This window comes from Oncorhynchus kisutch, linkage group LG9 (assembly GCF_002021735.2).
Source record: "Oncorhynchus kisutch isolate 150728-3 linkage group LG9, Okis_V2, whole genome shotgun sequence".
Classification (NCBI taxonomy): domain Eukaryota; kingdom Metazoa; phylum Chordata; class Actinopteri; order Salmoniformes; family Salmonidae; genus Oncorhynchus; species Oncorhynchus kisutch.
Window position 1 is genome coordinate 27330294 of NC_034182.2, and position 22763 is coordinate 27353056.

At 42.6% G+C, this 22763-nt stretch overlaps 1 protein-coding gene across 6 annotated transcripts in view; it reads left to right on the forward strand.

Moving 5' to 3' along the window:
• dock11 (dedicator of cytokinesis 11) overlaps window positions 1-22600 on the forward strand; it is a 106918-nt gene extending 84318 nt beyond the window's left edge. For 5 of the 6 annotated variants that reach the window (XM_031832267.1, XM_031832269.1, XM_031832270.1 and 2 more), the window contains 9 exons: window positions 135-241; window positions 8966-9088; window positions 13083-13196; window positions 14481-14627; window positions 14870-15080; window positions 17093-17283; window positions 17996-18102; window positions 18327-18465; window positions 20642-22600. In XM_031832267.1, coding sequence (XP_031688127.1) covers window positions 135-241; window positions 8966-9088; window positions 13083-13196; window positions 14481-14627; window positions 14870-15080; window positions 17093-17283; window positions 17996-18102; window positions 18327-18465; window positions 20642-20731 — 1229 coding nt within the window. In that variant the 3' untranslated portion in view covers window positions 20732-22600. Of the gene's footprint in view, window positions 1-134; window positions 242-8965; window positions 9089-13082; window positions 13197-14480; window positions 14628-14869; window positions 15081-17092; window positions 17284-17995; window positions 18103-18326; window positions 18466-19733; window positions 19750-20641 lie in introns of all 6 variants that reach the window. The other variant, XM_031832272.1, reaches the window with a different exon arrangement.
• Window positions 22601-22763: the final 163 nt, after the last annotated feature.

Consider the following 22763-nt stretch of genomic DNA (forward strand, 5'->3'; position numbering starts at 1 on the left):
TGGGCCTCGTCTCATGTTGGCTGAAGTGCTGTCTACTCCCATCCTACACCCACTATTGGGTAAAATAATTACGTAAAATATAGGGACTGGGGGTCTGTCTTTTGTTGCTATTGTTATTGTTGTTTTTCTTTCAGAGATGTTCCCTAGTGGCCTGGCAGCCTTCAAGAGGATCACTCTGAACATCGAAGAGGAGGCCGCCATGAAGGAAGATACAGGAATGCAGGATGTCTACTACACAGAGGTGTGTGTGTGTGTGTGTGTGTGTGTGTGTGTGTGTGTGTGTGTGTGTGTGTGTGTGTGTGTGTGTGTGTGTGTGTGTGTGTGTGTGTGTGTGTGTGTGTGTGCACATTTGTGATGATATAATGACAATCTTATCTTCATACTGTTATAACCACATAGTTAACGGTAGAGTCAGCAAAATGACATTGCGCGAGCAGCTCCACAGATAATGCGCAAGATGCAAGACTTTGCTCTCACAGTCACACACAGTATCTGTGCATGCACACTGTTTCGTTTCACGCTCTAACAACATGGTAGCCATGGGATCAGAACAGAGGAGAAGATTAGCCTCTGGCTCCAACGCTCTTAGATGTTGCGGACAGTAACCCACTATGCTGTTTACTTTGTGCATCGACGTCATATCGCTGACTCTAACTTTGACTGTAAATAGAAGGCTCTGGTGGTTGATATAGCATTTTGATTCATCTCTGGTTCATTGTTGATAGTTATTTTATATTATAACAGCTGTTGATTTTGACTTGGCCTGACTGTATCTCCTGATCTGGTCCCAGATCTGTTTGTGCTATCTTGCCAACTCCTATGGTCATTCTTATGACTGTGTGTGAGCTCATGTTTTATTATTCTCTTTCAATATTAGAACTGCCGTATTTAGCCTATTTTGTTTACCTTGCCTTCAGAAAGTATTCACATCCCGAGACTTGTTCCACATTTTGTTGTGTTACAGCCTAAATTTAAAATAGATTAAATTGAGATGTTGTATCACTGGCCTACACACAATACCGTATAATGTCAGAGTGGAATTATATATTTTTTAAATGTTTACAAATGAATAAGATATGAAAAAGTGAAATGTTTTCAGTCTGTAAGTATTCAACCCCTTTGTTATGGCACGCCTAAATACATTCAGGAGTAAAAATGTGCTTAACAAGTCACATAAGTTGCATGGACTCACAATAATAGTGTTTAACATGATTTTTTTAATGACTACCTCTTCTCTATACCCCACACATACAATTATCTGTAAGGTCCCTAAGTCAGGCAGCAATTTTCAAACACAGATTCAACCCCAAAAAACAAAGGTTTTATGCCTCGCAAAGAAGGGCACCTATTGGTAGATGGGTAACAAAAAAAGCAGACATTGAAAATCCCTTTGAGCATGGTGAAGTTATTAATTACACTTTGGATGGTGTATCAATACACCCAGTCACTACAAAGATACAGGTGTCCTTCCTAACTCACTTGCTGGAGAGAAAGGAAACTCAGGGATTTCACTATGAGGCCAATGGTGACCTTAAAACAGTTACAGAGTTTAATGGCTGTGATAGGAGAAAACTGAGGATGAATCAACAACATTCTAGTTACTCCACAATACTAATCTAAATGACAGAGTGAAAAGAAGGAAGCCTGTACAGAATAAAAAATATTCCAAAACATGCATCCTGTTTGCAACAAGACACTAGAGGAAAACAGCAAAATACAAATCAAATCAAATGTATTTATATAGCCCTTCGTACATCAGCTGATATCTCAAAGTGCTGTACAGAAACCCAGCCTAAAACCCCAAACAGCAAGCAATGCAGGTGTAGAAGCACGGTGGCTAGGAAAAACTCCCTAGAAAGGCCAAAACCTAGGAAGAAACCTAGAGAGGAACCAGGCTGTGGGGTGGCCAGTCCTCTTCTGGCTGTGCCGGGTGGAGATTATAACAGAACATGGCCAAGATGTTCAAATGTTCATAAATGACCAGCATGGTCGAATAATAATAAGGCAGAACAGTTGAAACTGGAGCAGCAGCATGGCCAGGTGGACTGGGGACAGCAAGGAGTCATCATGTCAGGTAGTCCTGGGGCATGGTCCTAGGGCTCAGGTCCTCCGAGAGAGAGAGAGAGAAAGAAAGAGAGAAGGAGAGAATTAGAGAATGCACACTTAGATTCACACAGGACACCGAATAGGACAGGAGAAGTACTCCAGATATAACAAACTGAACCTACCCCCCCCGACACATAAACTACTGCAGCATAAATACTGGAGGCAGGAGGGGTCAGGAGACACTGTGGCCCCATCCGAGGACACCCCCGGACAGGGCCAAACAGGAAGGATATAACCCCACCCACTTTGCCAAAGCACAGCCCCCACACCACTAAAGGGATATCTTCAACCACCAACTTACCATCCTGAGACAAGGCTGAGTATAGCCCACAAAGATCTCCGCCACGGCACAACCCAAGGGGGGGCGCCAACCCAGACAGGATGACCACAACAGTGAATCAACCCACTCAGGTGACGCACCCCCTCCAGGGACGGCATGAGAGAGCCCCAGTAAGCCAGTGACTCAGCCCCTGTAATAGGGTTAGAGGCAGAGAATCCCAGTGGAAAGAAGGGAACCGGACAGGCAGAGACAGCAAGGGCGGTTCGTTGCTCTAGAGCCTTTCCGTTCACCTTCCCACTCCTGGGCCAGACTACACTCAATCATATGACCCACTGAAGAGATGAGTCTTCAGTAAAGACTTAAAGGTTGAGACCGAGTTTGCGTCTCTGACATGGGTAGGCAGACCGTTCCATAAAAATGGAGCTCTATAGGAGAAAGCCCTGCCTCCAGCTGTTTGCTTAGAAATTCTAGGGACAATTAGGAGGCCTGCGTCTTGTGACCGTAGCGTACGTGTAGGTATGTACGGCAGGACCAAATCAGAGAGATAGGTAGGAGCAAGCCCATGTAATGCTTTGTAGGTTAGCAGTAAAAACCTTGAAATCAGCCCTTGCTTTGACAGGAAGCCAGTGTAGAGAGGCTAGCACTGGAGTAATATGATCAAATTTTTTGGTTCTAGTCAGGATTCTAGCAGCCGTATTTAGCACCAACTGAAGTTTATTTAGTGCTTTATCCGGGTAGCCGGAAAGTAGAGCATTGCAGTAGTCTAACCTAGAAGTGACAAAAGCATGGATACATTTTTCTGCATTATTTTTGGACAGAAAGTTTCAGATTTTTGCAATGTTACGTAGATGGAAAAAAGCTGTCCTTGAAATGGTCTTGATATGTTTTTCAAAAGAGAGATCAGGGTCCAGAGTAATGCCGAGGTCCTTCACAGTTTTATTTGAGACGACTGTACAACCATTAAGATTAATTGTCAGATTCAACAGAAGATCTCTTTGTTTCTTGGGACCAAGAACAAGCATCTCTGTTTTGTCCGAGTTTAAAAGTAGAAAGTTTTCAGCCATCCACTTCCTTATGTCTGAAACACATGCTTCTAGCAAGGGCAATTTTGGGGCTTCACCATGTTTCATTGAAATGTACAGCTGTGTGTCATCCGCATAACAGTGAAAGTTAACATTATGTTTTCGAATTACATCCGATGCCATTAAAATGTCATTTACCACCTTCACAAGTGCCGTCTCAGTGCTATGATGGGGTCTAAAACCAGACTGAAGCATTTCGTATACATTGTTTGTCTTCAGGAAGGCAGTAAGTTGCTGCGCAACAGCCTTTTCAAAAAATTTTGAGAGAAATGGAAGATTCGATATAAGCCGATAGTTTTTTATATTTTCTGGATCAAGGTTTGGCTTTTTCAAGAGGCTTTATTACTGCCACTTTTAGTGAGTTTGGTACACATCCGGTGGATAGAGTGCCGTTTATTATGTTCAACATAGGAGGGCCAAGCACAGGAAGCAGCTTTCAGTAGTTTAGTTGGAATAGGGTCCAGTATGCAGCTTGAAGGTTTAGAGGCCATGATTATTTTCATCATTGTGTCAGGAGATATATTACTAAAACACTTGAGCGTCTCTCTTGATCCTAGGTCCTGGGAGAGTTGTGCAGACTCAGGACAACTGAGCTTTGAAGGAATACGTAGATTTAAAGAGGAGTCCGTAATTTGCTTTCTAATAATCATAATATTTTCCTCAAAGAAGTTCATGAATTTATCACTGCTAAAGTGAAAGTCATCCTCTCTTGGGGAATGCTGCTTTTTAGTTAGCTTTGCGACAGTATCAAAAAGGAATTTCGGATTGTTCTTATTTTCCTCAATTAAGTTTGAAAAATAGGATGATCGAGCAGCAGTAAGGGCTCTTCGGTACTGCACGGTACTGTCTTTCCAAGCTAGTCAGAAGACTTCCAGTTTGGTGTGGCGCCATTTCCGTTCCAATTTTCTGGAAGCTTGCTTCAGAGCTCGGGTATTTTCTGTGTACCAGGGAGCTAGTTTCTTATGAGAAATGTTTTTAGTTTTTAGGGGTGCAACTGCATCTAGGGTATTGCGCAAGGTTAAATTGAGTTCCTCAGTTAGGTGGTTAACTGATTTTTGTCCTCTGGCGTCCTTGGGTAGACAGAGGGAATCTGGAAGGACATCAAGGAATCTTTGTGTAGTCTGTGAATTTATAGCACGACTTTTGATGTTCCTTGGTTGGGGTCTGAGCAGATTATTTGTTGCAATTGCAAACGAAGGTCCGATAGTCCAGGATTATGAGGAAAAACATTAAGATCCACAACATTTATTCCATGGGACAAAACTAGGTCCAGCGTATGACTGTGACAGTGAGTGGGTCCAGAGACATGTTGGACAAAACCCACTGAGTCGATGATGGCTCCGAAAGCCTTTTGGAGTGGGTCTGTGGACTTTTCCATGTGAATATTAAAGTCACCAAAGATTAGAATATTATCTGCTATGACTACAAGGTCCGATAGGAATTCAGGGAACTCGGTGAGGAATGCTGTATATGGCCCAGGAGGCCTGTAAACAGTAGCTATAAAAAGTGATTGAGTAGGCTGCATAGATTTCATGACTAGAAGCTCAAAAGACGAAAACGTCTTCTTTTTTTTTGTAAATTGAAATTTCCTATCGTAAATGTTAGCAACACCTCCGCCTTTGCGGGATGCACGGGGGATATGGTCACTAGTGTAGCCAGGAGGTGAGGCCTCATTTAACACAGTAAATTCATCAGGCTTAAGCCATGTTTCAGTCAGGCCAATCACATCAAGATTATGATCAGTGATTAGTTCATTGACTATAATTGCCTTTGAAGTAAGGGATCTAACATTAAGTAGCCCTATTTTGAGATGTGAGGTATCATGATCTCTTTCAATACTGACAGGAATGGAGGTGGTCTTTATCCTAGTGAGATTGCTAAGGCGAACACCGCCATGTTTAGTTTTGCCCAACCCAGGTCGAGGCACAGACACGGCCTCAATGGTGATAGCTGAGCTGACTACACTGACTATGCTAGTGGCAGACTCCGCTATGCTGGCAGGCTGGCTAACAGCTGGCCTGCACCCTATTTCATTGTGGAGCTAGAGGAGTTAGAGCCCTGTCTATGTTGGTAGATAAGATGAGAGCACCCCTCCAGCTAGGATGGAGTCCGTCACTCCTCAGCAGGTCAGGCTTGGTCCTGTTTGTGGGTGAGTCCCAGAAAGAGGGCCAATTATCTACAAATTCTATCTTTTGGGAGGGGCAGAAAACAGTTTTCAACCAGCGATTGAGTTGTGAGACTCTGCTGTAGAGCTCATCACTCCCCCTAACTGGGAGGGGGCCAGAGACAATTACTCGATGCCGACACATCTTTCTAGCTGATTTACACGCAGAAGCTATGTTGCGCTTGGTGATCTCTGACTGTTTCATCCTAACATCGTTGGTGCCGACGTGGATAACAATATCTCTATACTCTCTACACTCGCCAGTTTTAGCTTTAGCCAGCACCATCTTCAGATTAGCCTTAACGTCGTTAGCCCTGCCCCCCGGTAAACAGTGTATGATCGCTGGATGATTCGTTTTAAGTCTAATACTGCGGGTAATGGAGTCGCCAATGACTAGAGTTTTCAATTTGTCAGAGCTAATGGTGGGAAGCTTCGGCGTCTCAGACCCCGTAACGAGAGGAGTAGAGACCAGAGAAGACTCGGCCTCTGACTCCGACTCGCTGCTTAATGGGGAAAACCGGTTGAAAGTTTCTGTCGGCTGAATGAGCGACACCGGTTGAGCGTTCCTACAGCATTTCCTTCCAGAAACCGTGAGAAAGTTGTCCGGCTGCGGGGACTGTGCCAGGGGATTTATACTACTATCTGTACTTACTGGTGGCACAGACGCTGTTTCATCCTTTCCTACACTGAAATTACCCTTGCCTAACGATTGCGTCTGAAGCTGGGCTTGCAGCACAGCTATCCTCGCCGTAAGGCGAGTACAGCGACTGCAATTAGAAGGCATCATGTTAATGTTACTACTTAGCTTCGGCTGTTGGAGGTCCTGACGAATTGTGTCCAGATAAAGCGTCCGGAGTGAAAAAGTTGAGGGGAAAAAAACAAAAAAAGATAAACGGTAATTAAAAAGTAAAAACCGTAAAGTTGTCAGGTAGCAAAATAGGTTGGCAACAAAACGCACAGCAACTCGAAAACAAGTCTGCAAGTTGTGAATACACTGCTCAAAAAAATAAAGGGAACACTTAAACAACACAATGTAACTCCAAGTCAATCATACTTCTGTGAAATCAAACTGTCCACTTAGGAAGCAACACTGATTGACAAAAATTTCACATGCTGTTGTGCAAATGGAATAGACAACAGGTGGAAAGTATAGGCAATTAGCAAGACACCCCCAATAAAGGAGTGGTTCTGCAGGTGGTGACCACAGACCACTTCTCAGTTCCTATGCTTCCTGGCTGATGTGCTTTCACTCTAGTGGTAGCATGAGACGGAGTCTACAACCCACACAAGTGGCTCAGGTAGTGCAGCTCATCCAGGATGGCACATCAATGTGAGCTGTGGCAAGAAGGTTTGCTGTGTCTGTTAGCGTAGTGTCCAGAGCATGGAGGCGCTACCAGGAAACAGGCCAGTACATCAGGAGACGTGGAGGAGGCCGTAGGAGGGCAACAACCTCGCAGCTGGACCGCTACCTCCGCCTTTGTGCAAGGAGGAGCAGAATGACCTCCAGCAGGCCACAAATGTGCATGTGTCTGCTCCAATGGTCAGAAACAGACTGGGTGGTATGAGGGCCCGACGTCCACAGGTGGGGGTTGTGCTTACAGCCCAACACCGTGCAGGACGTTTGGCATTTGCCAGAGAACACCAAAGATTGGCAAATTCGCCATTGGCGCCCTGTGCTCTTCACAGATGAAAGCAGGTTCACACTGAGCACATGTGACAGACGTGACAGTCTGGAGATGCCGTGGAGAACGTTCTGCTGCCTGCAACATCCTCCAGCATGACCGTTTTGGCGGTGGGTCAGTCATGGTGTGGGGTGGCATTTCTTTGGGGGGCTGCACAGCCCTCCATGTGCTCGCCAGAGGTAGCCTGACTGCCATTAGGTACCGAGATGAGATCCTCAGACCCCTTGTGAGACCATATGCTGGTGCGATTGGCCCTGGGTTCCTCCTAATGCTAGACAATGCTAGACATCATGTGGCTGGAGTGTCAGCAGTTCCTGCAAGAGGAAGGCATTGATGGTATGGACTGGCCCGCCCGTTCCCCAGACCTGAATCCAATTGAGCACATCTGGGACATCATGTCTCGCTCCATCCACCAACGCCACGTTGCACAACAGACTGTCCAATAGTTGGCGGATGCTTTAGTCCAGGTCTGGGAGGAGATCCCTCAGGAGACCATCTGCCACCTCATCAGGAGCATGCCCAGGCATTGTAGGAAGGTCATACAGGCACGTGGAGGCCACACACACTACTGAGCCTCATTTTGACTTGTTTTAAGGACATTACATCAAAGTTGGATCAGCCTGTAGTGTGGTTTTCCACTTTAATTTTGAGTGTGACTCCAAATCCAGACCTCCATGGGTTGATAAATTTGATTTCCATTGATAATTTTTGTGTGATTTTGTTGTCAGCACATTCAACTATGTAAAGAAAAAAAGTATTTAACAAGAATATTTCATTCATTCAGATCTAGGATTTGTTATTTTAGTGTTCCCGTTATTTTTTAGAGCAGTGTATGTCCTGAATACAAAGCGTTATGTTTGGAGCAAATCCAACACAACACATCACTGACTACCACTCTTCATATTTTCAAGCATGGTGGTGGCTGCATCACGTTATGGGTATGCATGTCATCGACAAGAGCTAGGGAGTGTTTCAGGATAAAAATAAACGAAATAGAGCTAAGCACAGGAAAACCTGGTTCAGTCTGCTTTCCAAAAGACACTGGGAGACAAATTCACCTTTCAGCAGACAATAACCTAAAACACAAGGCCAAATATACACTAGAGTTGCTTACCAAGACGGCATTGAATGTTCCTGAGTGGCCTAGTTACAGTTTTGACTTAAATCGGCTTGAAAATCAATGGAAAGACTTGAAAATATCTGTCTAGCAATGATCAACTTGACAGAGCTTGAAGAATTTTTTAAAGAATAATGTGAAAATATTATACAATCCAGGTGTGCAAAGCTCTTAGAGATTTACCCAGAAATACTCACAGCTGTAATCACTGCTATTAGTGATTCTAACATGTATTGACTCAAGGGTGTGAATACTTATGTAAATGAGATATTTCTGTATTTAATATTCAATAAATTTGCTAAAAATTCTAAAAACATCTTTTCACTTTGTCATGATGTGGTATTGTGTTTAGATGTGTTAGAATTTTTTATATAATTTATTTTGAATTCAGGCTGTAATACAACAACAACATAAGTCTTTCTGAAGACACTGTACAATAAATATAGCAGGCTCTAGCTTGTAATCCGCTGATGCCTATTGATGTTCGCTGGGCCCTGGCTGTTTTCACTGACTGTTTCCTGGTCTGCCCTACAGGAGGTCTTAGTGGAGCGTCTAGAGCTGTGTGTAGAGGGGCTGTGGAAAGCAGAGAGATACGAGCTGATTACACACATCGCCAAGCTCATTATCCCTGTCTACGAGAAACGCCATGAGTTCCAGGTACGAGCCAAACACACACACACACACACACACACAACCATACACACATAAACAAGACTGAAATGTAAATTGAATCATCAAGAACGATGTTTACGCAGTGTCTTTGTAAAGTGGAAGCAGCTGTGTGAGGAGTCTATCTGGCTGAATTAGTAGTAGTAGTAGTAGTTTTTAAAATACCCAAAACCATTCTGTGATTGAATGCAGTTGTCCATGGGAAAAGGGCTACTTTGTGAATCCCACAATAAGGATTCTATTGTCAGATTGAGACAATTACATTGAAGGGCACAGACAATATTGACTACTTCCTGTTTGTCTCTGTAAAGCTTTCCACTACTCTGTCCCTTGGGTTTATACAGCATAAATAAGCTCAGCCAGTCAGTTTATGGAATAAGTCCTCAAACTAAAATACTGTCCATGAGAAGTTTACCCTAATCATGTTCCACTCGCCATCTTCTCATGCTAGGACGGTCTTCTCTTTGGCTCTGGCTTTTTAAAAAAGTATTGCACTACTTTTGACCAAAGTCTCTATAGGCCCTGGTCAAAAGTAGTGGACTAAATAGGGAATAGGGTGCCATTTGGAATTCTGACTCTGTTGTGTCTGTTGCCAGTGGCACATTCCTTTGGCCGATTTCTGTTCTCTCTCTCGCTCTGAGGAGTGAGACACATAATTTGTTTTAATAGGGTGGTACATAAGCCTCCTGGTGATTTACTGTACATGTCATGCAGTGTAGTAGTTCCCGAAAATATTACACACACACTCATACGCACTCATACACACACACACACATTGTTGCAAAGGGAGGGTACATTACTGGAAACCAATGTTTCCTCTAAGCTGCGCGATTGCGCGGACAGCGCAGCTCCCCGGGATTGCTGCACAGAGTGCAGAAGAAATATCAGCCCAGGGAGAGAGGAGTTTTCCCTGTAAGTTAACACTATCAATGTTTCCCTTTACTGTGGCAATTGTGATCTAATCAATGTGATATTAGCCACTTTCAATGCAACATAACAAAACAAACTTTTGTTGTAGGCAAAACGCATCGAAGTAGGATTCTATTGGCATGACTAAGCCCGTACTCTACACAGACCGGTGCGCCATAACCATTCAGAGCTGCCGAAGGCCTATATTCAAATCGATCATTGCCATATATGGATCTGTGCCATTTACTTTGAGGACTGTGTTTACAGCAGTGGTCCTGAGTAGATGTGCTTGTTTTGAGATCAAAGCGAGAGCTGCATGTAGACACGTGTGCACATGTTGTTCATATCCTTTGCTAGTTGGTGAGTTATTAGCCCAGTTAAAGATCATTTGCAGTCAGTAATAGGGGAGTGATTGGTTCATACGAGCATAAAACGTGGGTACAGCCTCAGTGTTCACAGTAAACGCGACATTCAAGTTTGCACTCAGCAGACCTGACATTTGCTCAGTGCTGTAAAGAATTTGATGGAACATTGCTATAAACTTTCAAAGTTTACCAGTAAACTACACAAATTTAGGTATCTTTCAAGGATTTTATGTAGTCTATTTTAAGACATTTATTGACCGTTTTGGGTACTTCAGGTAGCCTAGTGGTTAAGTGTTGGGCCAGTAACTGAAAGGTTTGCTAGATCGAATCCCCGAGCTGACAAGATAAAAATCTGTCGTTCTGCCCCTGAACAAGGCAGTTAACCCACTGTTCCTAGGCCGTCATTGTAAATAAGAATTTGTTCTTAACTGACTTGCCTAGTAAAATAAAGGTTAAATAAAAAAATTAAAATTCAGATCATCTCTAGCCATCTCTTTGTCCTTAAATATACTGAACAAAAATATAAAAGCAACATGCTATTAGGAAATCAGTCAATCAAAATAAATTCATCAGGCCCTAATCTATGGATTTCACATGACTGGGAATACAAATATGCAATGGTGCAAAGTACTTAAGTGTAAATGCATGAAAGTACTATTTAAGTAGTTTTTTAGGGTAACTTTACTATTTATATTTTTGACAACTTTTACTTTTACTTCACTACATTCCTAAAGACAGTTATGTACTTTTTACTCCATACATTTTCCCTGTCACCCAAAAGTACTCGTTACATTTTGAATGCTTAGCAGGACAGGAAAATGGTCTAATTCGCACACTTATGAAGAGAACATCCCTGGTCATCCTACTGCCTGATCTGGCAGACTCACTTAACACACATGCTTCATTTGTAAATGATGTCTGAGTGTTGAAGTGTGCCTCTGGCTATGCGTAAATTAAAAAAACAAGAAAATGTTGCCGTCTGGTTTGCTTAATATAAGGAATTTGAAATAATTTATACTTTTACTTTTGATACTTAAGAATATCTTTGCAATTACATTTACTTTTGATACTTAAGTATATTTAAAACCAAATACTTTAAAACTTTTACTCAAGTAGTATTTTGCTGGGTGACTCACTTTTACTTAAGTCATTTTCTATTAAGGTATCTCAGTTTTACTCAAATATGACAATTGGGTACTTTTTCCACCCCGGCAAATGTGTATATGTTGGTCACAGATACCTTCAAAAAATGTGCCTCAGGATCTCGTCGAGGTATTTTTGTGCATTCAAATTGCCATCGCTAAAATGCAATTGTGTTCATTGTCTGTAGCTTATGCCTGCCCATACCATATCCCCACCACCACTATGGGGCACTCTGTTCACAATGTTGATATCAGCAAACCACTCGCCCACACGACGCCATACACGGGCGGGGTCTGTGGTTGTGAGGCCGGTTGGACATACGTCCAAATTCTCTAAAACGACGTTGGAGAAATTAACATTAAATTATCTGGCAACAGCTCTGGTGGACATTCCTGCAGTCAGCATGCCAATTGCACTCTCCCTCAAAACAAATGAGAAATGCTCACTAACAGGGATGTAATCAAATTTGAGCACAAAATTAGAGAAATAAGGATTTTGTACATATGGAACATTTCAGGGTTCTTTTATTTCAGCTCAAGAAATATATGTAATGTTCGTTGTCTTCCTCTGATGAGGAGTAAGAGAGATCGGACCAATTTGCAGCATGGTAATTGTCCATTTTTAATAAGACAAACTGAACACTATAACATACAAAATAACAAAGTGAAACAAACGAAACAGTCCCGTGTGGCACAAGCACTAACACGATAAATAATCACCCACAACTCAAAAGTGAAACCAGGCTACCTAAATATGGTTCTCAATCAGGGACAACGATAAACAGCTGCCTCTGATTGAGAACCATACCAGGCCAAACACAGAAATCCCAAAACATAGAAAAAGGAACATAGACAACCCACCCAAATCACGCCCTGACCATACTAACACAAAGACCTAATAAAAGAACTAAGGTCAGAACGTGACAATATGGGACCAACACTTTATATGTTGTGTTTATATTATTATTCAGTGTATATTAAATAATAAAAAATAGAATGACAAAGCTGTAAAATATGATCCTAAATATAAACCATCAACTTAGTGAATACCTTTGGTGTTTAATATCCGTGTTTAATATCAGGGAAATATATTTCAATTTTTCTTAAATCCTTATTTATTTATTTAATATGTCCAAATGTATTTGTTGTCAATGTTTCAGCGCCAAACTGGTGGCAGTTGTGAAGAAAACTCAATAGTTGCAGAGTTAATTTAAAATAATGCCGTTGTTGATTAATGCTTTTAAAAAATGTATTAGGCTATTTTCTCTTGAACCATATGGTCTATCTACTAGAAACTCATGGACAATATGGACACAGATATAAAAAATATTTAAAAAACTATATTTGAATAAATGTTTTAAAAGTTATTCAGGTATAAATGACCAAAGTTACAATATATATTTTATGTTAATTACAGAAGATTCCAGTAACTTAAGTAGATTACTGGTAACTTTTCAACCATACACGCACACACATACATACACTCAACAATGACGGGCACACTAATGAGTAAATACACCCAAACACACACACACTAATACCCAGTTTTGTGTATGTTTCCTTCAGAAACTGAGCCGTCTGTATGACACGCTGCACAGAGCCTACAATAAGATCCTGGAGGTGATGCATACAGGCCGGAGACTACTGGGGACCTACTTCAGAGTGGCTTTCTACGGGCAGGTGGGTCGGCATGTGGACAAGAGATGAAAGACACAAGTTCACCTTGTGTTTTCCTTCCATTCTCTTTTTATAGCTGTGAAAAACACTTATTCTGGTTCAGACAGAGAGACACTGGGGATGAACTGTAGTCGTTGGCTCCTTTCCGACATCCACACTATCATACCACTTCTAAGTAAACAATGGATTGGGCATTAACCGGTATGCCAGTATGGATATCGGATTATAAAATAATAAATGTTTAGTATGATGGCTCAACCAATGGTTCTTCTCTGTCAAGGATGGAGTGCCCTTTACTTGGGGAACTCGTCACAGTAAAAAGAGACCATGCATTTTTGTTGTATATTTCTAGGTGTTATCTTCCTGTCTCTCTTCTATTTTGTGGGGGGAGAAAATAAACTCTTTCTATCAATTACTGAAGAAATAACAACAATTGTGCTGGTCTGTCATGTTGTTGGTAGCATCATCGAGGTATCTGTGGTCATCTTTTAACCATATCTGATATCAGTCCATATCCAGTGCCTGTGAACCCTAAAATGTGGTGTTCTCTCTTGGTAACTTCCCTACCTGACAGATGGAGATTAGATAAAGGTGGAATTACACTAATCCCTTAGAGGCTAGTGGCCTCTGAGGAGGATGGTTGTGGCAGGGCTTAAATGGCGAGAAAAAAAAAAACACCTATAAGGCTTAGTTTCACTTCTCTCTTCAGATATATAAGGGATGATGTGTATCTGAGTCTATATGTGATGTTTTGTATTTAGAGTTGTTTGGAGAGTCCTAAGGCCCAATGAGTGTCTCAGTTACTTTACAGTAGCACAAAAAGGACAACCTTGTTTCAAATAGATGGATGTTAGAAAATGATGAATTCATGTTTAATTGTAATGTTTTCTGATGCTGTACAGTACATTTAAAAAAGCCAATAAAGATTTTGTTAAAAATGTATATATTATACATTTTGAGAAAAGCACAGCTGTAAAGCTATATTACAACATAATCCAGGAAATATCAGTCACAGCATTATTTGTAATATAATGCATTGCTTGCTGTTTGGGGTTTTAGGCTGGTTTTCTGTACAGCACTTTGTGACATCAGCTGATGTAAGAAGGGCTTTATAAATACATTTGATTTGATTTGTATTTATTGCACATTTGAGAGACAAGTTGAATTATGACTGAATATTTTCCTCCTGAGTAGGCTGCAGCTGTTGTTGTTTTCCTTGCTTAGTAATGCAACATAGCCAGCATGAACATCCCTCTGCCTCCAATGGCTACTTTGTGTTGTTGACAGGGCTACTTCGAGGAGGAGGACGGTAAGGAGTATGTGTACAAGGAGCCCAAACTCACTGGCCTATCAGAGATCTCTCAGCGCCTTCTAGGGCTCTATGGGGACAAGTTTGGAACGGAAAGCGTCAAGATCATCCAAGACTCCAACAAGGTAGTGACTATGATAGTGTCCCAAATGGCACCATATTCCCTATTTAGTACACTACTTTTGACCAGAGTCCTATGGGCCCTGGTCAAAAGTAGTCTACTATATAGGGCATAGGCTGCCATTTGGGACACTACCTACAGGTTCCTAAAAGGGGTAAATAGTACAAACAAATAGTTTGCTTCCTTTATTGGAGTTGTCAGTTCTATCTAACAAGCCCAACCATACCAATCTCCTATCTCCAACAGGTCAACCCCAAAGACCTAGACACCAAGTTCGCCTACATCCAGGTCACCTTCGTCAAGCCTTACTTTGACGAGAAGGACTGTCCAGAGAAGAAGACGGACTTTGAGAAGTGCCACAACATCAACCGCTTTGTGTTCGAAACGCCATACACGCTGACGGGGAAGAAACATGGTGGGGTGGAGGAGCAATGCAAGAGGAGGAGCGTACTCACAAGTCAGTTAGCTTCACAACCTCTTTTAGCTTAAAAACTACTTAACCTCTTTTACAACAAAGAAAAAACATACAAATAGTTAACTTTACAACCTCTTCAAATAAAATGTTATTTGTCTATGTGGGCAGCAGCCTCTAAGGTGCAGGGTTACGTAACCGGGTGGAAGCCGCCTAGTGAAACCTATTTAAAACTATTATTAACACACCTACAAAAATTTCAACACGTTTGTTTGCTTTACAACATTTTTACGACCTCTCTATGACTAAAACCTCCATATTTCAACCTTGTTTAGACAAACAGAATACCACTGTTTGTGTGTTGCACTGGAGACAAAGAAGTATACAAGCTTTTCAATTAAAACCATCATCAACTGTGCACACAGCTTGTTTAATTTCTTATTAGATGAGCTACACTAACATCTAAACTATTTGAGAATTACTGCAAGTTCAGAAACCCACTGACTTCATAACACGACTTTTTAAAGCACTAGGCTAGAGACAAGAAATGATAGTGACATCGGTTCCACATTACCCTTAAAGGAAATCTCCACTCAAAAACTATCTTTTGATATTTTTTTCATTAGTCCATAGTTTCTTTTGTCCATTTTGCATCATCATCATCGTGATGTGGCCGGTGACACTTTGTTTGCTTCTTGAATTTATTTATTTATTTATTTTTACCCCTTTTTCTCCCCAATTTCATGGTATCCAATTGGTAGTTACAGTCTTGTCCCATCGCTGCAACTCCCTTAAGGACTCAGGAGAGGCGAAGGTCAAGAGCCGTGCATCCTCCGAAACACAACCCAGCCAAGCCGCACTGCTTCTTGACATAATGCCCGCTTAACACGGACTGTGTCAGCGTGCATTGCGCCCGGCCTGCCACAGGAGTTGCTAGTGTGAGATGGGACAAGAACATCCCTGCCGGCCAAACCCTCCCCTAACCCGGACGACGCTGGACCAATTGTGTGCCGCCCCATGGGTCTCCCGGTCGCGGCCGGCTGCGACAAGGCCTGGACTCGATATCTTGAAAAATTGACTGCTGTGGTGCAAAACATTTTGGGACTGTATCAACAGAGGACTAATGAATAAAATACCAAAATATAGTTTTTCAGTGGCTTTTTCCTTTAACAGTAGTAAACATTATTCCTTAGAATTGACAGAGAACGTTTACAGCTAACCACTGGCTAATTCTGTTTATGAGGGTACAAGCAATAAAATACATTTGATAACTGAAGCGCTATAGGACCATTTAAATGGCTTATATCCACTGCAATTGTTTTATCACATGATGATATAGACATTTTGATTGACCATTGTCATTGGCCATTTCATGATTATCCCACTGTCACAACTGACATTAAACAACAGCCGGCCCGCCTGTCTCAAATATCTGTCAACATTTCTACCCACAGACCTGACACACAGGATGTTACAAATAGACCAATATGCAGTAAAAGCATTATCATGTGTGCTTTGTTTGTTTAGTGATGTTGACTCAATGTTGTTGCTATAAAATTGTGGTACAAAATTATATTTTTGTATATTTGACCCAGGACTGCCAGTTAGTAGACTCTAGCTTCCTAAAAGTGTGAGAGTTTCTCAGAAAACCAAGAGAAAGTGAAAGTTGTGTGAAAAATGACTCCAGGATAAGGAAGATACCTGGAACTGTGCTATTTACTCCCCTCTGAGCTGCCAACACATTCCCATACAAGGAGAATAAAGGAAACACTAATGGGAAACATTGTTATCATAATGAAATAACTTTATCGTGTGTTTATATGAGAACCGACTGTGTGTGGTGAGTCTCCTGGGCAGCGACCAACACACTGCCCTTTGCGAAAAATAAATCTGTTTGTGCTCTTGCCAACGCCATTGCCGTCGTTTTCAAGCCAAGTTCTCAAGAGAGCAGGAACAGACTGGCCCCCAGGCTAGAGGAATGATCTAAACATGTGTGATAATAGATTATGTTATAAAGGGTGTGAATATGCTGAATTATGTGTATTTCTCCTGTCCAGCGGCCAACACGTTTCCGTATGTGAAGAAGCGTGTGGAGGTGTTGGGGGAGAAGCAGGTAGAGCTGAAGCCTGTGGATGTGGCCATCGACGAGATGCGGGCGCGCACCGCCGAGCTGACCAAACTCTGCTCCTCCCAGGAGGTCGACATGATCCAGCTGCAGCTCAAACTGCAGGGCTGTGTCTCTGTACAGGTAGACGAGACCTTACTGTAGCCACATCACTCTGTTCGTTTAGTATTTCATTAGGATCCCCATTAGCTGCTGCCAAGGCAGCCGGTACACTCCCTGGGGTCAAACAGGAAGCAGCTAGTGCATGCAGGGAACACCACATACTAGCATCAGACCTTAACACTACAGCTTGACACCACAGTAAACTGCAGGGCTGTGTCCCTGTACACGTAGATGTTATTTCTAACCACTATGAGATCATTGTGCATTCATGCAGATATTCATGTTTTCATGCCAGAACTTGTAGTGTTGATTTTAGGATTTGGTTCTCTCTTGCGTTACTCCGTTCATTGTGTGTATGTTGGTCACGCTAGTCCAGGAGAGCTGCCGTCCTGCAGGTTTTCTCTCCAATCCTAAGCTAGAACACTTGATTCTAATAGTTGATAAGTTGAATGAAGTTAGATACAACCGGTGTTGGATTGAAAACCTACAGGAGGGTAGCTCTCCAGGATCAGGGTCGGGGTTAAAACCTACAGGAGGGTAGCTCTCCAGGAACAGGGTCGGGGTTAAAACCTACAGGAGGGTATCCAATGATGTTATCGTTGTGCTACGAGTTGATCTAGACGCCATCGGCAGCATAGTGGTCACCCAGCACTACCTGAGAGTGAAACTAAATACCCAAGATATTCATTCCTCTTAAAGATTGTTACTCCTTCCCTTGTCTTGTGTGCCACAGGTTAACGCTGGTCCGATGGCGTATGCCAGAGCCTTTCTGGACGACTCCAAAACCAGCAAGTCCCAGTCCAACAATAAGAAAGCCATGGAGCTCAAGGAGATATTCAGGTATGTGTAGACTACCCAACCGACAACGCACTACCGTGCCAAGATATCAGCTGCTCCGCAAAGCTCACACTCAAGTTGTGGAGCAAATCATTGAATATGTCATCCCCTTAATGGATAACTAGTATTGATATTTGATGAAGTATGACTTGCTGAACACCACCCTCTGTCCCCATGTAACTATTGGTGTGTGTGTGTGGATCTGTTTGTCTGTACTGTCTATGCAGGAGGTTTGTGGAAGCCTGCAGCATGGCGCTGGACATCAACGAGCGTCTGATCAAGGAGGACCAGTTTGAGTACCACGAGGGCCTGAAGGGCAACTTCAAAGACATGGTGAAGGAGCTGTCAGACATCATCCATGAACAGGTGACATGGGGGGAGGGGAGGAGCTGTCAGACATCATCCATGAACAGGTGACATGGGGGAGGGGAGGAGCTGTCGGACATCATCCATGAACAGGTGACATGGGGGGAGGGGGAGGAGCTGTCAGACATCTATGAACAGGTGACATGGGGGGAGAGGAGGATCTGTCGGACATCATCCACGAACAGGTGACATGGGGGGAGGGGGGGGAGCTGTCAGACATCTATGAACAGGTGACATGGGGGGAGAGGAGGATCTGTCGGACATCATCCATGAACAGGTGACATGGGGGGAGGGGGAGGAGCTGTCAGACATCTATGAACAGGTGACATGGGGGAGGGGGAGGAGCTGTCAGACATCATCCATGAACAGGTGACATGGGGGAGGGGAGGAGCTGTCAGACATCATCCATGAACAGGTGACATGGAGGGAAGGGAGGAGCTGTCAGACATCCATGAACAGGTGACATTGGGGGGGGGGGGGGGGGGGGGGCTGTCAGACATCATCCATGAACAGGTGACATGGGGTAGGGGGAGGAGCTGTCGGACATCATCCATGAACAGGTGACATGGGGGGAGGGGGAGGAGCTGCCAGACATCCATGAACAGGTGACATGGGGTAGGGGGAGGAGCTGCCAGACATCCATGAACAGGTGACATGGAGGAGGGGGAGGAGCTGCCAGACATCCATGAACAGGTGACATGGGGGAGGGGGAGGAGCTGCCAGACATCCATGAACAGGTGACATGGGGGGCTCCCCATAATCATAGCCCCTGTCAGTCTTACAAACACATACAGATGCACACAAGATGACAAACAGAAATTCTTTATTTTGGGCTCTGGCTCTCATAATATTCCTGACCACACTCCTAGGCTCTCATCCCTCTCTTTCTCTCAAGAAAACACCAGAAAACCCTTTGTCATTTAGCAGATACTAATATCCAGAGCAATTTACAGGATAAATTAGGGTTAAGTGCCTTGCTCAAGGGAACATCGACAGATTTTTGTAACCTAGACTGCTCAGGGATTGGAACCTGCAACTTGTCGGTTACAGGCCCAACACTCTTAATCGCTAGACTACCTGCCGCAATAATGGTCCTCTTTGACCAATCTCATGACCTGAATCTATTTTTCTCTCATATCTCTTTCTCCTGACTGTATTTTGGTAGCAAATTAAAAGTGTTTTTGTGTCTTAATGTTTTCTTTACTTTCCTGTCCATAGCACTAACTTGTCCCTTTCTTCTGTCTATGCTGCCCCTTACTGCGCCTTAGATTTAAGAAATGCCAGGTAATGTGATACCCCCTGTGGAGTTATGTTGCATTTTCATTTCTACTTGGAACATACACTGGTCATCACCTCCTTAACCTCCCTTTATTCAGTCAGTGAGTAAAGCTGTTTGTGGTTCGATATTCACTGGGTGTACAAAACATTAGGAACACCTGCTCTTTCCATGACATAGACTGACCAGGTGAAAGCTATGATCCCTTATTGATGTCTCTTGTTAAATCCACTTCCATCAGTGTAGATGAAGGAGAGGCGACAGGTTAAAGAAGGATTTTTAAGCCTTGAGACAATTGAGACATGGATTGTGTATGTGTGTCATTCACACGGTGAGTGGGCAAGACAAAAGATTTACGTGCCTTTGAACTGGGTATGGTAGTAGGTGCCAGGTGCACCGGTTTGTGTCAAGAACTGCAATGCTGCTGGGTTTTTGACGCTCAACAGTCTCCTGTGTGTATCAAGAATGGTCCATCACCCAGAGAACATCCAGCCAACTTGACAGAACTGGGAAGCATTGAAGTCAACATGTACCAGCATCCCTGTGGAACGCTTTCGATACCATGTTGGGGAAAAGGGGGTGCAACTCAATATTAGGAAGGTGTTCTTAATGTTTTGTACACTCAGTGTATGTGGCAACTGTGTCTGTCTGGGTGTGTCCGCATCAAACCTCCAATCACTCCAGGTGGCTTTAGCAAACGCTCAATGTATTTGAACGAAGGTCTGTGTCCCCATGCTGTTCTGGCAAGACACCCTGGGCTCCATTTTGATGGATTTGTCATTTATTTTCAAAAACTCCATTATATGCGTGTATCCCTGCGACACATGTATTGCTATCACATGACTGGTTGACCAATGATGGTAATGATGTGTGTTGTTGTATCTGACTCTGTCACCCTAGATCTTCCAGGAGGATATGATGCGTTCACTGCTCCAGAACTCCTTACACGTATTCCGTGCCATCAGTGGGACGTCTACAGACCTGGGCTAAAGTGACTGTAACACAGAGTAGAGCTACCCCCACACACACACACACCCTCTGCTAGTTGGATCCAAACTGGACTTGTCGACTCCCTCGCTCCACACCACAAACTGTAAACCTGTTTATAATGTACTTTGGGATGAGCACTGTTCAGTATGACTTGGCATATTGGCCTTGCTATTCCCATTTGCCTTCTCAAACTTCCTGAATAGTGTTACATAACTGAGCTCACCAAGATGTCTGATACGACGGCCGAGATATTCTGATATCTTGGCCCATCTGTGTGCTAGCAGTATTTGGAGAATGTATTATGTACTACCGATATTACAAAATTGATCAAATGTCAGGTCTTGCTGTTGAGTCATGTATTAAGTGACATTGCACTTTTTTCTCTTGAACGACCAGATTCTTGAATTACTTGTATTCTTTAATGGCGAGGGGGAGATGTTATTTTGTAATGTTTCATTTGTTTAAATTCTGGACTGTTGCAACTCAAAGCTCTATGCAGATTGACTTAATCTCTTCAATCAAAGGCAGTGTTGACCATTCAAATAGAAACGGTTTCTATGGTGTTAACACTTTACCACTGCAGATATTAGCCTACCTACCTTCTAAAGAGATAAGTAATGTACAGTATGTGGATCATCTGGGTGTGTTCAGTAGGGGTGGAAGGTTTTGAAACAGGGCTGTACTACTACCTGAATTTGTCCAATAAAAACACAGATTATTGTGAGATACAGATTAACGTATTGTGTTACGTTGCAAACCATTTTGCTACGGAGTGCCCTGCTGAACACGACCCAGGTAATGGCTGCCTTTTGTCCATAATCAATGCAAAGCTGTTGTTTGCCTTGCACACTGCATCAAATGGTTGCTTCAGAGAGCAAATGCATTACATTTAAGTGCTGGGAGTCTATTCTGCAATGGTCTAAGGTGGCTTATATTGCTGATGTTTTAGGAACAAACCAACAGTAACCCATCAGTTGTCTGTATTAGTCTATAAGAAAGATGTACAGTAAGGTTTAATGCAGTATACTCTATGATGTCAAATTGTCAGTCACTCTGTAATAACCCAATGCTCAGACAGTTTCTTAAGATGTTGAACTTTATGTTCTGACATGGGGTGTGTTCTTTGACATTAAGTCAATGATGATTGATTAGCCTGGTCCCAGATCTGTTGGTGCTGTCTTGCCAACTCATAGGCTGCGTTTACACAGGCAGTGTAATTTCTATCTGATTGGTCAAAAGACCAATTATTGTGGGACCAGGCTGTTGATTTTGATTGATGTCTCTATCACAGGGGTATTCAAATCTTACCTTACAAGGTCCGGAGTACTACTAGTTTTCTGTTCTACCTGATCATTCATTGCACCCACCTGGTATCCCAGGTCTAAATCAGTCCCTGATTAGAGGGGAACAATGAAAAAAAGAAAGCAGTGGAACTGACTGAGGTTCAGATTTGAATTTGAGGGATCTATCAGCTGGCTGGACCTATTGATCTGCTAGTCCTTACATCTCTCCTCAGAAAAGTCTCCTGTCCTATTTCAAATAATAATACAACTCCAACACATGCTGATTGTACAGTATTTCACAAGTGCTACACTGAAATTAGCAGATAGATGATAATAATATGCAGATGTATATAATGTTTTGCTGTAAAAGAAGAAAGGTGCGTGCGTGCGTGCGTGCGTGTAGCTACATATTTATATTTGTGCTGTTTCTGGACCAATGTTTGCGTTGGTTTGAGAATAGTCTTATTTCTCTGATTGTGTCTGATTTTGATTTGCCATTGTAATTACACTGTATCTAAGTACAGATGCTTGTTCAACATATCTTTGTTAAGCCATTTTTTCAATAAAAAAAAGGTTTTGCGAAAAAGTTGGTTCTATTAACTTTATCCATTTAGTTATTATTCACTTTATTATTGTGATGTTCGAGCCTACAAGCCTACACAATATTCATAAGCAGGAGGTGTATTATAGGGGATGTTATCCAATGAGGAAAACGAATGACTGACACTGTCAAAATGGTAAGGATATCC